Raw genomic sequence first — 16,838 nt, forward strand, 5'->3', positions numbered from 1 at the left:
TCTTACTTCACCTCTTAAAACCTCTACAGACCATCAACTTTTGTTGCACCTGTGGTTTTTAATCCCTGATAAAATAACTAAACCAACAAAAAAAGACTCGTTTAGAAGAAAATAAAGATTTTATTTGTGTGGGGAAAGATTAAATTAACTGCCAATGTGATGGCTTAATTTGCATGCTTGATACGTTGCAAAAAATTAGCAATTAGTATTTGTTATCATATTCAAGTTAATTTTTGTAGCACTACAAATACATTAACTAAGAACTTTAATCCAGTGGTAGGGGAACAGTTTAACACTGACACACTTAGGACACCCCCCCTCATTTATATTTATATTTTGTTGTGACCCAAACCTGGCAAACTTAAAAAATAAATGAATTAAAGAACAAATAAAAAATAAAATAAAATATAGTCTATCTGTATAAAATACAGGATTTAATGAATAAAAGCAAAGAAAAAAAAAAGAATTCATTACCGTATATTTGTTTTTGTTTTTTTTTTATTTAACTTTTATTTATCAATCTATATCACATTTTTGGACAATATATATATATATATATATATATATATTAACTTTTGTATTTTTAAATCAATTATCAATTTTCCTTTTTGTTATTTTTCATGTTTATTTAGTTATTCACTTATAGACTCCTATTTTTCCTTCTTTTTTCCCCAAATGAAACTTTTCCAACTGTTTCCGGCTCACAGTTCTTCATGGAGGTAAACATGATCCAAAGAGCCTGTTTTCATTCAAACCTCTAATGACACACCTGGGAGGATTGTTACGTCTTATGGAACATTTATCTATTTAGTGTGAAACCCAAACTGGGAATGGAGACACAATAGTGGGGTGTGTGTGTGTGTGTGTGTGTGTGTGTGTGTGTGTGTCTGTGTGTGTGTGTGTGTGTGTGTGTGTGTGTGTGTGTGTGTGTGTGTGTGTGTGTGTGTGTGTGTGTGTGCGTGTGTGTGTGCGTGTGTGCGTGTGCGTGTGTGCGTGTGTGTGTGTGTGTGTGTGTGTGTGTGTGTGTGTGTGTTGTGGGATCTGGTGCATGCAATGGGCAGGAATCCATCAACAATCCATCAGATAGTTAGAAGTGTCTTATATATACATTAGATTAACCTTCTTCTAGACCCTTGGTTCCCAAAGTGGGGTACGGGTACTCCCAGGGGTACGCAGATTGTCATAAGGGGTACGTGAATGAAAATTAAAAACACCGTGACAACATTGTAAATTAGAATATAAATAGAGCAGCAAATGCTAATGCTAGGTTAATGCTAATGCTATTGCAAGGCTAATGCTAGATTAAAGCAAATGCTAAGTGAATGCCAATGTTATGCTAATGATATTGCTAGGGTAATGCTAGGTTAAAGCTAATGCTAAGTCAATGCTAATGCTAATGCTAGGTTATTACTATTCATAGGTTAATGCTATTACTAGGTTCATGGTAATGCTAGGTTGAAGGTAATGCTAGGTCAATGGAAATGCTAGGCTAATGCTAGGTTAAAGCTAATGCTAAGTTAATATTAATGCTAATGCTAGGTTATTGCTATTGCTAGGTTAATGGTAATGCTAGGTTGAAGGTAATGCTAGGCTAATGCTAATGCTAGGTTATTGCTATTGCTAGGTTAATGGTAATGCAAGGTTGAAGGTAATGCAAGGTTGAAGGTAATTCTAGGTCAATGGTAATGCTAGGCTAATGCTAATGCTAGGTTATTGCTATTGCTAGGTTAATGGCAATGCTAGGTTGAAGGTAATGCTAGGTCAATGGTAATGCTAGGCTAATGCTCATGCTAGGTTATTGCTATTGCTAGGTTAATGGCAATGCTAGGTTGAAGGTAATGCTAGGTCAATGGTAATGCTAGGCTAATGCTATTGCTAGGCTAATGTTAATGCTGGCTAATGCTAATCCTGGCTAATGCTAAGCTAAGACAGGATGACAAAAGCCAGCACCTGTATCCTCACTTGCATTTTCTTCAAATATTGTAGTTATTATCATTATTGTATTATTTTTCAACAGGAGGTAAAATCCAGGGATTAATTTCACTGTAGCTCTACATTGTGTATGACATTATGTTTATTAAGTGTACAGGAGTAGGGGACTGTGAAACATTTGGGAACCACTTTTCTAGACTAATGCTCTTTTGCATCTAATAGAAAAACAGCTATTTAGCAATTGAGCAAATCATCACAGATCACTTCTTGATGTCAATTTCTTAGCGTTATGTCCCAGTTTCCAAATTTAGTTTTGTTACATACATTTTCTGCTACTCTAAGAGAAATTGACTGACTGAACAGAACTAATAAATAAACACCATTTAATTAAACTGAGTCAGGGTTTTACAGCAGTAATGCAAAAACTAAAAATAATGTCCAGAAAACAAAAAAAGACAACAACACATAAATCATGATAATAACCTTAAAAAAAAAAAAAAAAAAAAAAGCTACAAGGATGTGTTTTTAATTCATTATCGCCACATCGTCACAGTGTAAATAGACTGTAATCATATGCATTAATGCAGTTGTTCTGTAATGTAATTTAAAAAGTAGGAACAATTAGTTTAAACTGGCAAATAATCAGAATGACAAATCGTGAATGTGGTTAAATTGGCAAAAAAATAAATGAAAAAAATAGGTGTGAAACATGGTGAAAAGAGGTTAAAAGTGACAATAATATGCACTGTATGCAACATTAGGTGGGAAAAGGGATGGAAAGCGTTTATAAATGCTGAAAATGTCTTGAAAGCAGAAAAAAAATGCAGCAAAGGAATTGAAATTTGATCCAGAAGTGGCAGATATGAGAATAGCGGAGCTAAAATGCATTAAAATGAACAGAAATATGGCAAGAAAAAGTGATGGAAATAGGTTAAAATATGGCAAGTTTGATGCAGTTGCAGAAAAAACTTGAAAATAACCAAAAATGGGCTCAAATTGTTCAGAAATTCTTAGTATTCTTAGTTTTTTGAAGGCATCTGGCGACTCCCTCCCAGTGTCTTGCAACCCCAAATGGGGTCCAGACCCCATGGTTGAGAACCCCTGCATTAATGGATCCTCTCAGAATTCTATGATAAAAATCAAATTTTTATTTTATTTTTTTACTTGGTAAATGACCCAAGGCAAACACTTCTGCGCCCCATTTTTAGGTCCCCACCCATGAGTCGACACCCCCAGATTCTGTCTTTGCTTTCAAAAAAAAAAAGAAAAAGTAAGACACATGTCAGAATTCTGGCTGTTTCTACATTAAGATTACTTCAGATTAATTCCAATTTTATTTCATTTCTAGCTGGAAAACTCTTAGTTTTCATTTTGTTTGTCATTAAATTCCCAAAAAAAATTCTTACAGCACTAAAAAGATGCAAATTCAAACATTCAAAGATCTAAACGTACAAAATTGTTAAAGGAATCTACAGCATGCACGTGTTCCATAACTTTTGTAAATTACTGATAAAAACACAAATCCTCTTCTCATCTGTTTTTATTCATGACGATGGAACAACTGAGTAAAAACAAATGTACAGAACAAATAAAGCAAACCTACACCTACACCGAGGCAGTGCGTCATCAGATTTTTGTCACATAAGGTAAGAAAAATGTGTATTTATTACCTAAACAATTCAATTCCACATCGTGTGTGAGTGTTTATAGGGACAGTAAACAGCATACAGTATTTGCCCTGAGCGCCCCGCCATGTTTCTTCTCACAACATGCATTTGCCACACATTCTCACACATACACACACGCGCAGACACATGCCTCAGTAGTTTATTGGGGCAGATAATCAGCATCACTAACAAAAACCTAAACGCAGCCAAGCTTACGTACATTAAAGCCCGGCTGTGCTTAGAATGAATATCTGCAGTTTTATTTCAAACAGATTCAAAGTCAGTAAATCACAAGTAGAGGAGTGACCGTCTGTTGTAGTTAAACTGGTGAAATAAACTGCTCAAAAAAAGGCCATCATCATACAATAAATAAAGAATACACATGCAATTCAGGAGCATTTTTGGATGTGGAACTGTGGGAAATATATATAGAAAGATGTTAAAAATAATGTTTTTTTTGTTTGTTTGTTTGTTTTAAACTATGTTGGTTTGTGTCTGTGTTACCCTGAGCACTTTCAAAATAAGCAATGTTTTAATACACTTTGCAAAATATATGTATTAAACGAATTTCTCAACACACCTCAGATTGAATGAAGCCCATAAATGACCTTCAATGATGTGAAAAATCAAATTTTTTTTACAATGTTACTTTCCTGACACAGCGTTTCTCATCACACTACTTCATTGAGCGCATATGCCTCGAGGCCTTCAGAATCAGGACAGTGCATCCTAATGTCAACTGCAAGCAAACAGTTGTATTTTTTGGACCTGGCCAGTAAGGGTGATACAGTATATCACAATATTTCACTGCGCGATTATCGTATCGAACCAAAAAATGAGCAAATCGATTTTTTTAGTCATGTTTTTTTTACAAAAACAAACATTACGTAAATGCCCGGTCACTAGATGTCAGTTTGGAAGTTGATTGCACTTTATTTTCATAAAACATACCGAGCACTTTTATAGATGTGTGTTTTTTTTATTTTTTTTATTTATGTATTTAATTTTTTTTAAAGATTTACGAGCTTATTAGAATCAGAATCTGTTGTAAAAGCAAAAGTTCAACTTTTTTGAAAAATGTAATTTGACAGTTTGATGAACATACCTCTTGTTTTTTATATTGGTACTTAAATTACAGTTAGTTACATTTTACTCGTTCTCGCAAGTTTCAAATAAAAGAAATGCATTGTATTTCATACCATTCTCTACTAGGGCTCTGGGCAACATATCGAGAGTCAAGATATATCGAGATTTCTGTTTTGGCGATATAGAAAATTACAATATTGCCTATAATGATATTTTTTTATTTTATAGCTTATTGTTCAATAAAAAAAACCCATATTAGGAGTGGCTGCTTTCGCTACATCTCAGAACGACATGAAAATCACAGTTAAATGGATTGTTGAGAACATTATAACCTTAGACAGAACTCACTCACACGTGCTGTCCCTTATAGGAGAAACAGCCATAAGAGGCACATATTTTGCAGCTCCTTGTTAATGAATGGACCAGTGTGGCATTTTGCGCAAATTGAACCCAGAATCGTCGTTCTGGTAAGACTTTGAGTTAAAAATATTGAGATTTTTATCGTATATATATCGCTATTTTGAGAAAAAATATCGAGATAATAATTTTTGTCAATATTTTGTATTTGTAGAGGCGAAACTTGTAATTATTGACATAGCGGTATATCGCGAAGCATATCATATTGTTTAGTATTGGGATATATCGGGATATATCGTGTCGTATCGTCATATTCATGGCAATGCACACCCCTACTGGCCAGTGTCCTCTAGGGCCTTTTAACAGTCGTACACAGAGGTTATGGTTTTCACGTCACTAAATGCCTTGTTTATCCAAAGTCACTGCGAGTTTCTCTTCATTTTGATTTCAGAAAAAGAAAAAGCTGTACATTTATGAATATTCTAGGGAAAGTTTGACAGACCATAGGACATGCCTGTAATAAGGGTGACCAATACTGATGCCTGTCTGTTTGCAGACAGCAATAAAAACCTCGCCAAAATAACCAAGACTAAGACAAAGTCTTTTGTTATTTCAAAGAAGTCGTTCTCACGTAAAAGAACTCAGAAAAGGGGGCTCCAGCTGAGCGTGCTGATGGAAATAAGAGTCTGACACGTATTGGACGAGAGCCACACCGTCTCCATTAGGCTGAAATGAAGCAAGCCCAGCGCGAAGCCGCACACCATATCTGTGAGGTGGTGTTTTCCCAGCAGCACCCGGGACAAGCCCACCAGGAAGGCCCAGAGCGTCAACAGGATGCGGAGCGGCACGGCCAGGACCAGGTGGGACAGCAGGAACTTGGAAACCATGGCAGCTCGGCTGGCGTGAGCAGCGGGGAAAGAGTACACATCCATGGCGATGTAGTCGAAGAAGCCCGGTGTCATTTCCCAGGGTCCTTTGCGCTTTATCAGTCTCTGAACCCCTGCCACGGTCATCACGTCCAGGATAAGGGCTGTCACAGAAACAAGGGAAAAACAAGGTGAGTATGATGTTAAGGTGTTGAAGAAGGAAATATTGTGTTTCACATGTTATTTTTGATTTAAGACTTTCGAGATAAAATTCAATTGCTCAATTGATTGTGGCTCTCTAACTGGCACACAATCCCCCTTTCTCTTACATTTAAATCTACGTACCCCCTTATGTCCGACTACAACATTTTGATCCATTTCTATCATTATTTTGTGTGTTTTTCTTTAATCATTTTGTGTATTTTGTTGTTGTTTGTCTGTTCTTTATTTTGTGTTTTTGTTGTTGTTTTGTGAGTTGCTGGAAATATTCAGTGCGATTATCAGTTTTAACTAAAAAATCATGATAAAACCCCATATTTTTAATGCTTTCATTTGTTGATTTCCCCGCTTTCTCTCTCAAGTGTCCCCTGTACTGCCTCCGAGTACCCCCATTTGAGAAACACTGTACTAAAGTATTCATCAAAAGTAAATAAAGTTCAAAAGAAAACAGAAAATGTCATGTTTTTTAAGTGTACATTCATACGTAGATCTTGATGAACAAAATGCAACTGTTCAGGTGAAAGTTAAAAACTTCTCTAAGGAGTTTGTTTTCTGTGCATGTGTTTTCTCTGGGTGCTTTAATCTATTAAATTAATGAATTAACTTTGATCGTTGGACCAGTTGTTCCCAAACAGGGGTATGTGTACTCAATAAAATACTACATTTCTTATGATGTAATAAAAATGGATTATTTAATGATGCAGAGGCCATTTTATCACACTTCTGACAATAGGAGACAATAATTAGCTACTGTATATATTACAAAGGAGACTGTATTTACTTATTATTGAAGTAATGACATAAAAGTAGCATTGTATTTTTAAAACAATAAATTCCGCTTTAAATCCAACTCATTGTTTTGAATTTGTAGATTAAGCCTTTGGGAACCAATGTCCGAGACGCAGTTAGAGGTTTAGGAGAAAAAAATGAAAAAGCTTATGAAATTATGGAGAGAGTACTAATGATATGAAGAGGTGGCATGATTTGACAAAAATGCAATGGGGGGACAAAAAAGACTGGGAACCACTGAGAAAGGTGCGTATTTTTTTTTTCTGTGTCAGCCTAATGATATCCATAGTGTACACTGCATTATACTGAGTCAGCTGGTAGAGACAGCTGGGCTGTGATATATTTGGGGGCTTGTCCGGGATCTGAACTAGGAACCTATGTGGCATACATACTGTACAATAAGTCAACTACATCGTTTTGGATGTTTGTTTATATAATGTTGGGTCTCATTATTATCGAAGGGTATTAACAGCATTTTTTTTGTCAGCGTCATTCGTAGCAATTATGTTAAAAACGACCAAAAAAATCCTTCATTAGTGGAGAAAGAAGGTTTTGATTGGGGGATATTATACCAACTTACCCATGATCTATACATTTTTACCTAACCATGTGTAATGGAAAAAGTACTGTATTTATTGTAACCAAAATAACTTTAAAAACACGACCCTATGCATGCAAACCAAATATCATACCTCAACATCACATGTTGTCTTGCTAACTGTTGGATGCCACATTGGTATAAATGTCTTGGAGGAGGATATATTGATGAAATCAGCTGATGGATCTATAATAAAAGTTTTTAGCAGGCGTATTGATATTTATATGCAGGAAAGTATCGACAAAATACTGTAAAAAAAAAAAAAAAAAAAGATGTTTGCACATATACCATATGATATACCCCCACCACCACTCTTTTTTTATTTGCAGGAGGAGGGTTGTGTGTGTGCCTTATAACAGTGTTAATACACACGTATCCTCACAATTACACAAACCAGTCATCACTTCTCATTTCCAAATTTAGCTCTGACTCCAACCCAATAAAAACCACAAAGTGAGAGCCAGTCAGAAGAACATGAGACACACACACACACACCGAGACTCGTTTACTCGAGGAACTTTCTACACGCTCTGAGAGCAAAGTCCCGCAACGGTGTGGTTCCATGTTTACCTGATGACGTAAGGAAGCCGTACCGAGGCTGCAGAGCCGGCGCTTTGCTTAAAGCTAAGCGGCTAGCAAAGAAGTGGAGATACAAGCCTCCGGTACCGTCGGTGATCATGGGAAACGTTAACTCACTACCGAATAAGATCGACGAACTGGCTGTGCTGACAAAGAATGTCAAGACCTACAGGGAGTGCAGTTTACTGTGCCTCACTGAAACGTGGCTAACAGCTAGCATCCCAGATGCTAACGTGGAGCTACCGGGCTTCAGCACAGTCAGAGCGGACAGAGACACTAGAGCCTGCGGGAAGCGCAAAGGAGGAGGACTCGCACTGTATGTAAACAAACGGTGGTGTAATCCTGGGCATGTGAGCGTTAAAATCTCCCACTGTTGCAGGGACATTGAACTTTTGGCTGTAAGTTTACGTCCCTACTACGTGCCGCGGGAGTTCAGCCACGCCATTGTTGTCACTGTTTACATTCCTCCGCGTGCCGACGCGGAGGCGGCGTGTGACGTCATCCATAGCGCTGTAGCTAAACTACAAACACAGCATCCTGAGGCTTTAATGCTTATCTCTGGGGACTTCAACCATGCTACACTGGACAAAACACTGACTGCTTTCCACCAGTATGTGGACTGTAACACCAGGGGAAATAGGACTCTAGATCTAATGTATGCAAACGTTAAGGATGCATACAGTGCCATCCCCCTGCCTGCACTGGGGAAAGCAGACCACAATCTCGTCCTGATCAAACCTCACTACACACCAAAAGTGAGGAGGTCACAAATAACCACACGCTCATTCAGGAAGTGGTCTCCTGAAGCTGAGCAGGCTCTGAAAGACTGCTTTGAGACCACTGACTGGGATGTATTGCAGGAGTCTCACAATGACAACATGGAGGAGATGGTTGACTGCACTACGGACTATATAAACTTCTGTATGGATGTTGTTGTTCCAGTAAGATCTGTGCGCTGCTTCGCTAACAACAAGCCCTGGATAACCAGTGACATCAAAGGCCTCCTGAACCAGAAGAAGGAGGCCTTCAGAGATGGTGACACACAGGAGCTCAAGCGGATACAGAAGGAACTAAGAGTCCAGCTCAGAGAGGGGAAGGAGCAATACAGAAGGAAAATAGAACAGAGGATGCAGAACAACAGCATGAGGGAGGTATGGGAGGGGATGAAGACCATCACTGGCTGCAGCTCAAAGAAAGGAGCCCCCATTGAGGCTGATGTGGAAAGGGCAAACCAGTTAAACCAGTTTTTTAATAGGTTTGATCTCCCTGCACCTACGAGCACAGCAACCCCCACCCACCTAACCCCACAAGCCATCTCCAGCACAGAAGAGGACACCTCCCCCCCCCCGCTCACATCACCCACCATCACAGCAGCTCAGGTATGTGGAGAGCTGAGGAGGCTACGCCCTGGCAAAGCTACAGGTCCAGATGGAGTCTCCCCCAGACTACTGAAGACCTGTGCGCAGGAACTGGGACACCCCCTGCAGCGTATCTTCAACCTGAGCCTGGGACAGGGGAGGGTGCCCCAGCTGTGGAAGACATCCTGCATCATTCCAGTCCCCAAGAAACCACATCCTGGGGAGCCGAACGACTTCAGGCCGGTCGCCCTGACGTCCCACGTGATGAAGACCATGGAACGGCTGCTGCTCCATCACCTGAGGCCACAGACCCACCACGCTCTCGACCCTCTGCAGTTTGCTTACAGGGAGAAGGTTGGAGTAGAGGATGCCATCATCTTCTTGCTTCACCGTTCTCTTTCTCACCTGGACAGAGGCAGTGGTGCTGTGAGGATTACATTTTTGGACTTCTCCAGCGCCTTTAACACCATCCAGCCTCTGCTCCTCAGGCACAAACTGTCAGAGATGGGAGTAGGATCAGACCTGGTGGCATGGATTACAGACTATCTGACTGGCAGACCTCAGTACGTCCGACTGGGGGACTGCAGGTCCGACACTGTTACCAGCAACACTGGAGCACCGCAGGGAACTGTGCTCTCTCCGGTCCTGTTCACCCTGTACACGTCCGACTTCCAGTACAACTCGGAGCTCTGCCACGTGCAGAAGTTCGCGGACGACACAGCCATCGTTGGCTGTATCAAGAGTGGACAGGAGGAGGAATACAGGGAACTGATCCAGGATTTCGTCACGTGGTGCGACTCTAACCACCTGCTCCTCAACGCCACCAAGACCAAGGAGATGGTGGTGGACTTTAGGAGAACCAGGCCGCACCTTGAGCCTGTCAACATCAAAGGCGACTGTGTGGAGGTGGTTCACACTTACAAATACCTGGGAGTGCAGCTGGATGACAAACTGGACTGGACTGCCAACACAGAGGCCCTGTGCAGGAAAGGACAGAGCCGTCTGTACTTCCTCAGAAGGCTGGCGTCCTTCAACATCTGCAAGAAGCTGCTACAGATCTTCTACCAGTCTGTAGTAGCGAGCGCCCTCATGTATGCAGTGGTGTGTTGGGGGGGCAGCCTCAAGAAGAAGGACGCTGGACGCCTGGACAAACTGGTGAGGAAGGCAAGTTCTGTTGTTGGCACAGAGCTGGACAGCCTTACATCTGTGGCAGAGAAACGGACTCTGAACAGGCTACTGTCCATCATAGACAATCCACACCATCCACTGCACAGCGCCATCTCCAGGCAGAGGAGCAGCTTCAGTGACAGACTGCTGTCATTGTCCTGCTCCACTGACAGACTGAGGAAATCGTTCCTCCCCCACGCCATGCGGCTCTTTAACAACTCTGGGGGGGGGCGATAAAATCAACCATAGAACACTGGACTTAATGCTAATCACACCATGCACACTCTGTCACACACGCACTTTATCACACACACACATCTACTGTATCTTGCACACTGTCATCTGCACAACTGCACTTCAACTGGACTGGCACACACTATACTGTATTTCGATATTATACCATTATATTTTACCTTAGTACTTTCTTTGCACTGTTTTAAATTTTTTTCTTAATTTTTAAATTTTTAAATTTCTACATTGTACTTTCCCTGCATGCCCCTGTGTTCCCATACCTGTAAGCTGCTGGAACTGTGAATTTCTCTTGGAGATGAATAAAGTATCTATCTATCTATCTATCATCTATCTATTAATAGACGCCTTTTTATAAAATCACAACCCTCCCAAAAAATGCCCCCACCATCTTTAACTACCGATTCTCTGCTCTTATTCAAAGAGAGGTTGGGTTGTGAGGTGAGCGAGGATGGTTGGGGGTTTTTTAGCTACTGGGCTTCATGACATGCCCACGTCACGTATGGACTGGTGTAGAAGGTGAGACCGCACATTTGTCTGTGAGCCAGTAGTGACTCAGTTTCTGATGGTTGGCAGGTCTGTGAGTACAGGCCAGAACCACAAAACATTTGGAACATTTGTAGAAATCTCCGCAATATTTTCAACTTCTTTTTGATACAAGAAAAGTTGTACTTGGATTATCATTTAGAAGCTGAATTTTATATTTACTTGGTTTGTCTTTGTAAGATATTACTAGGGGTGTCCCGAGCCGATATCGATATCGGATATCGGTCCGATATTAGCTTGAAAACAAATATCGGATTCAAAATCGGATTCGAATCGGATATCGGATTCAAATTTCTGGATTTTCCGATTTGTATTTTTTTAATTCTAGAATACTGTAGATATTAGGTTGACGGTTAAAAATGTATGTAACCAATTGGTTAATAATAAATGGGTCAGTTTTTCTCATACCTACTGTTGCTGACTATTGTTCTCTGTTTGAGAAACATCACTTGATCAAGCCTTTTCTAACATTCCACACGACAAAATAAATAATTATTATTTTTTATAAAGTATGTATGATTCATGCTGATATATCGGTATCAATATCGGTATCGGCAGATACGCAAGGCTGCAATATGGGTATCATATTGGAAATGAAAGAGTTGTATCGGGACATCCCTAGATATTACACAACATTTAAGTGTGATAAATGTGCAAAATAATCAGGAATAAGGAAGGGCGCAAATACTCTTTCACGACTCTGTAGTTACAGTATATACTGTACGAGCTGCAAACCTTCAAGAAAAACTACGGAAATGCATTTAGCAGTTATTTTAATTTGGTAAAAATAAATAAATAAAATAAACCAGATCATCTGATCAATAGGAAGCTGCTACATTGAAGACGAAACACCAATTTCTAAGAACAACAGGTGTTGGCCAGAGAAAACCCAAATGAGTATGGGGAGAACATGCAAACTCACACACAGACAGGACCCAAGTGTCCACTCTCTTAGATCCAAGGCAGATATGCTAACCACTACAGGCGCTGCCAATAATATGGGATTGTCTTTTGTTTTATTCGTGTCTCTTTCATTCCTGTCACTATGAATAAATGATGGCTTCTGCAACAGTGGAGCAACATGAGGGATCTGATCACATTCAGCCTAATGAAGATAGTAGATTAGTGGTGACAATATTTTACTGTTGTAAACTAACTATGAAACATTACAAGTAGAGGTCGACCGATATATGGACGTTCTTCAAGATAGGCCAAAAAAAAAAATATATACATATATATATATAAAAAAAAAACTCTTTCTCACCCTCCGCGGGCGGTCTCTTTTTTCCTCCAAGGGTTCTGCGCAGTATCTTTGCTGTTCCTAGAACTGCACTTTTCTGGACCGAGATGTCTGATGTATTTCCTGGGATCTGCTGGAGCCACTCCTCCAGTTTGGGGGTCACTGCCCCGAGTGCCCCAATGACCACGGGCACCACTGATGCCTTCACCCGCCAGGTTTTCTCCAACTCTTCTCTGAGCCCCTGGTATTTCTCTAGTTTCTCATGTTCCTTTTTCTCTAGTTTCTAGAGTGTATATATATATATATATATATATATATATATATATATATATATATACATATATATGGTGGGATGCGCTGGGTGCTCGGCTCCTTGGGCCTTTCTCCATTGTGCATGTGGGGGGCGGTGGCTGCTTCTCGGCCTGGGATCTCGAGGGCATCTGGGGGGCTGCTCGTCATGGGGGGATGGCTTGGTGCTCCTTGGCCCCCACTCTTTCTGCTGGCCTGGCTGCATCTGCAGGCCCAGGGCGGCGCCTGGGTTTGCAGTAGCGTTTTTTGCACATACACTGGTCTACAATGCACTGGCACGCCTTGGGATGTAGGATAAAACTCGTACTGGGCTTAACTTTAGACACGTTGATCCCAAATTCCTACTTTAGGTATTACCATTCACTACTTCCCTCTGTCCACAGCCACCACCATTATAGCTACACCTCACACTTGTCACCAGACTGGCTTGATTACACATCATAATAAGCACAATATGGTGAGTCTCTCCTCCCTGCTCCCTTACCCTCCCCCACCTCCCCCTCACCTAGGTATAACACTGCTCTCCCTTTTTATATCCTCCCTATAATAAAGTGTTTCTTACCCTTCCTTAGGGAGGGCTGGTGATGGTCACAATTAAGCAATAAAATAAATTAATTTATTTCATTGCGATAACAAAACATGCATTGCTGTCTCAAAATGATTACACTTCTTATAGTGTTGACCTTTGACAGCATGTGCAGACAAGTGAAAAAAATAAAATAAATAAAATCAAAAAATAAAGTGAGAGTGAGATGTGATTTTATAGTTGTGCATATGGTGACAAGTGTGAAGCGTGGGTATAATGGTGGTGGCTGTGAACAGAGGGAAGGAGTGAGTGATTCTACCTAAAACTAATATTTAGTTTAAACCGACATTGTATATTGTTGTTGTGCTTTACTGCTACTTACCCGTCCTGTACTTTTTGTTTTATTGGTGTATTTAATATATACATTTATATCATATGAGTGTTTCAATTTTCTTTCATAGTCAATGTGAATTTTTAAAAAAAAAAGTATATCGGCCTCAAATATCGGCTTTAGATATCGGCCATTGGCTGATTTTTTTTAAATCGATATCGGCATTGGCCTTTGAAAATCCCATATCGGTCGACCTCCAACCACAAGAGCAAATGGCACAATCAATAAATCAAAAATGTCTTCAAAAGTTGACTCTTTTATTGTTTTATCATGATTTTAATCTAATTAACTTGCAAACAATGGTCCATTGATTGAAAACTAAAAGCAACAGTAGCCATTTGTTAATGTATTCCTATGACATATTGGCCATTTTTAGCATTTTGTCTTTTAATACATCTATAGAGAGTTTGGTCAAAATAATTTACCTTGTAGAAAAACTGTCTCTTCCACACATACCTTGTTTGCAATTCTAAAAGATGGAACTATATGAAAAAAATTCTATTATCATGAAATTAATGAATTTCTGCATCCCCCTTCCCCTGTAATGTGCTTATATGTGTGGTATACCCGTACCCTGGATGGAAATCCCTGGTCAATCATTGTCTACTGAACTTTTTTGTAATGTTTTCCAGTCTTCACTGAACCTTTTCTTGTGTCTACCAACAGTAACTAAGTCATTACAACATGTTTTATAGATATTTAGCTTTACCATAGGGCTGGGCAATATGGACCAAAACTCATATCTCAATATTTTTTTCTCAAAATGGTGATACACGATATAAATCTTGATATTTTTAGCTCGTTGGCTAAATTATGACACCGTTGGAGCTATGTTGGCATTTTTTGGGTTAGGTGGAGGGATCTAGTGGGGTTAGGGGTTAGGGTAACAAAGATCCCTTAATGACAGCCTTCATGACACTTCATGTTAATGACAGATAATGACAGTGTAATGTCAGCCTTATGTATAAAACTTCAAGTAAAGTGTGCCCATTTATCTTTCATTTCATTTTTTTTAACTTGTATTTATTTAATCAGTTATTTCATATTTGCAGTTTTGTTTTGTTTTTATTTTTGCTCTTTTATTCAATTTATTTAATTATTTATTTTTGGCAGGTTTGGTCCTCCATATGTTGGAGCCATGAGCCTGTGTTTACAGTTCAGGATAAAGGTTCTTCTCAGGACTATATGGTGCATGTTGCCAGTCCCAGATAGAAATCCTGATCAGTGACGTGAGGATCTTTCATGTCAGAGTGGTGCGTTATTTACCCAGCAGCAGGTTGACCAGCACCTCCTGTCCAGCCAGGGTGTTGCTGCGTGTCAGACACACGATCGTGCCAATGATCCACGTGATCCCGTGCCCGGTCAGCGACAGCAAAGACACGATGGAGCGGCAGCCCCCCCACGGGGACCACGTGTACGCGCACACGCCCATGCGCTTGGAAAGGCAGATGTCAATGGCGAGGAGGGAGTTGATGGCGATCCCCTTGAAGGAAGGGTTGAGCTGCATGCAGTCCTCCTCGGGCATCCTGGTGGACTCCCTCCGGTCCTTGGTGCCGCCACTGTCCGCTGGCTCCTCGCTCTGCTGCGGGCTGCTCTGGTTCTTGGGTGGAACAAGTCGCCTGGAGCCTCCTCGGCTCTCAGCGTGGACCCCGGCCCGGGGGGGCTGCTGCTGGTTCAGAGACATGAACTCTGGTCTGCTCAGGACATTGTTCCTGTCCCGTGTCCTGGACCTGGCGTTGGAACCCGAGGGCATGTTTGAAATAAGGGCAAACTTCTCCTCCAGGAGACAATTCAAGTGGTGCTGGTTCACCAGTCCCAGGATAAACAGCCTGCACCAGTAGTCCTCCCCCCTCCAGTGGCCTTAATAGATATATTTAGACCCTCCGGAATGTGCGATGGCCATGCTGTTTATACCGTGCGGACAGAAAGAGTGGATTGGATGGCATTTGCTCATGGGCCCGAAACCCGATCTACAGCATGGAGACGAACTAGCCACACTTTACGCACCAAGATTGCGCATAGACGCAACAAACAGGTGCTCCAGTCCGTGCGAAAACAGGCTCAGATGGAGCATAACGCAGGTCATCTTACCGAGAGAAGAATAAAAACATCCCTCAGCCTCCAAAACACGTCAGATCACACACACACGCCCCAAGTTATCAGCGGTAAACAAAGGAAGAGCAGGAAGCACAACGCAGTTTTTGGTCCTTCCGCTTCACTTTCATACGGAGGTTACGCACAATTTTGTATTCAGAGTTCGAGTTGCGCTCTGCGTCGTGCGGAGTTCTCCATGGTGCTTAAACATGGTGGGCCAAGCCAAACTAACTGGGGATTTTCACAGTTAAAGGTACAGGCACACAGATCCCCGTCTGTTACAAAGTAAATACCAATTTAATAGAAAATGTTTGGTTGATCCTTAGGATTTAAACAACCAATTATGGGGGAAAAATGAATCCAAACTGAGAACATTCACTCATTTGGACAGGGTATATTTGCTACTTGTAGTGATTTCTTTACAGTGTATTTTCGTCGTCATTTTGTGTATTTTTTCTATTTAATTTTTGGTTGTATTTTCATTATCTTGTGTGGTTTTTTTTAGTAAATGTACAGTATGTATTCTTGTTGTCCTTTTGTGGAATTCTTTGTTATTTTGTATAGGTTTTTTCTTTTTTTTTTTTGGTAATTGTGTTTATTTTGTATGTTTTAAATTCATTTTTTGGTTGTATTTGTAGTCATCTTATGGGTTTTCAGAGTAAATGTATGTATTCTTGTCAGCCTTTTTGTATAATTGTTGGTAATGTTGTGCAATTTTGATGTAATTTGGGGTTTATGTGTCATTTTATGTGCTTATTTCAGGGGCAACACAAAAATAGACCCCCGAACCACTACTACCTGATTATGGGCTCAACTTCCCTGATGTGAGAATGAGGTCCACAATCAAACGCATGCACTTTTCTGC

The 16,838-nt window shown here is 40.4% G+C and overlaps 1 protein-coding gene across 1 annotated transcript; it reads right to left on the reverse strand.

The window, feature by feature from the left end:
- Positions 1 to 4,675: 4,675 nt before the first annotated feature.
- Positions 4,676 to 16,130, reverse strand: LOC114472977 (inactive phospholipid phosphatase 7). Its single transcript, XM_028462311.1, has 2 exons — positions 15,146 to 16,130; positions 4,676 to 6,072 (listed from the first exon to the last, which is right to left on the reverse strand). Exons 1-2 carry the CDS (start codon positions 15,630 to 15,632, stop codon positions 5,684 to 5,686), a joined length of 876 nt encoding a protein of 291 aa, XP_028318112.1. The 5' UTR covers positions 15,633 to 16,130; the 3' UTR covers positions 4,676 to 5,683.
- Positions 16,131 to 16,838: the final 708 nt, after the last annotated feature.

The sequence above is a fragment of the Gouania willdenowi genome, chromosome 12 (assembly GCF_900634775.1).
Source record: "Gouania willdenowi chromosome 12, fGouWil2.1, whole genome shotgun sequence".
Lineage (NCBI taxonomy): Eukaryota > Metazoa > Chordata > Actinopteri > Blenniiformes > Gobiesocidae > Gouania > Gouania willdenowi.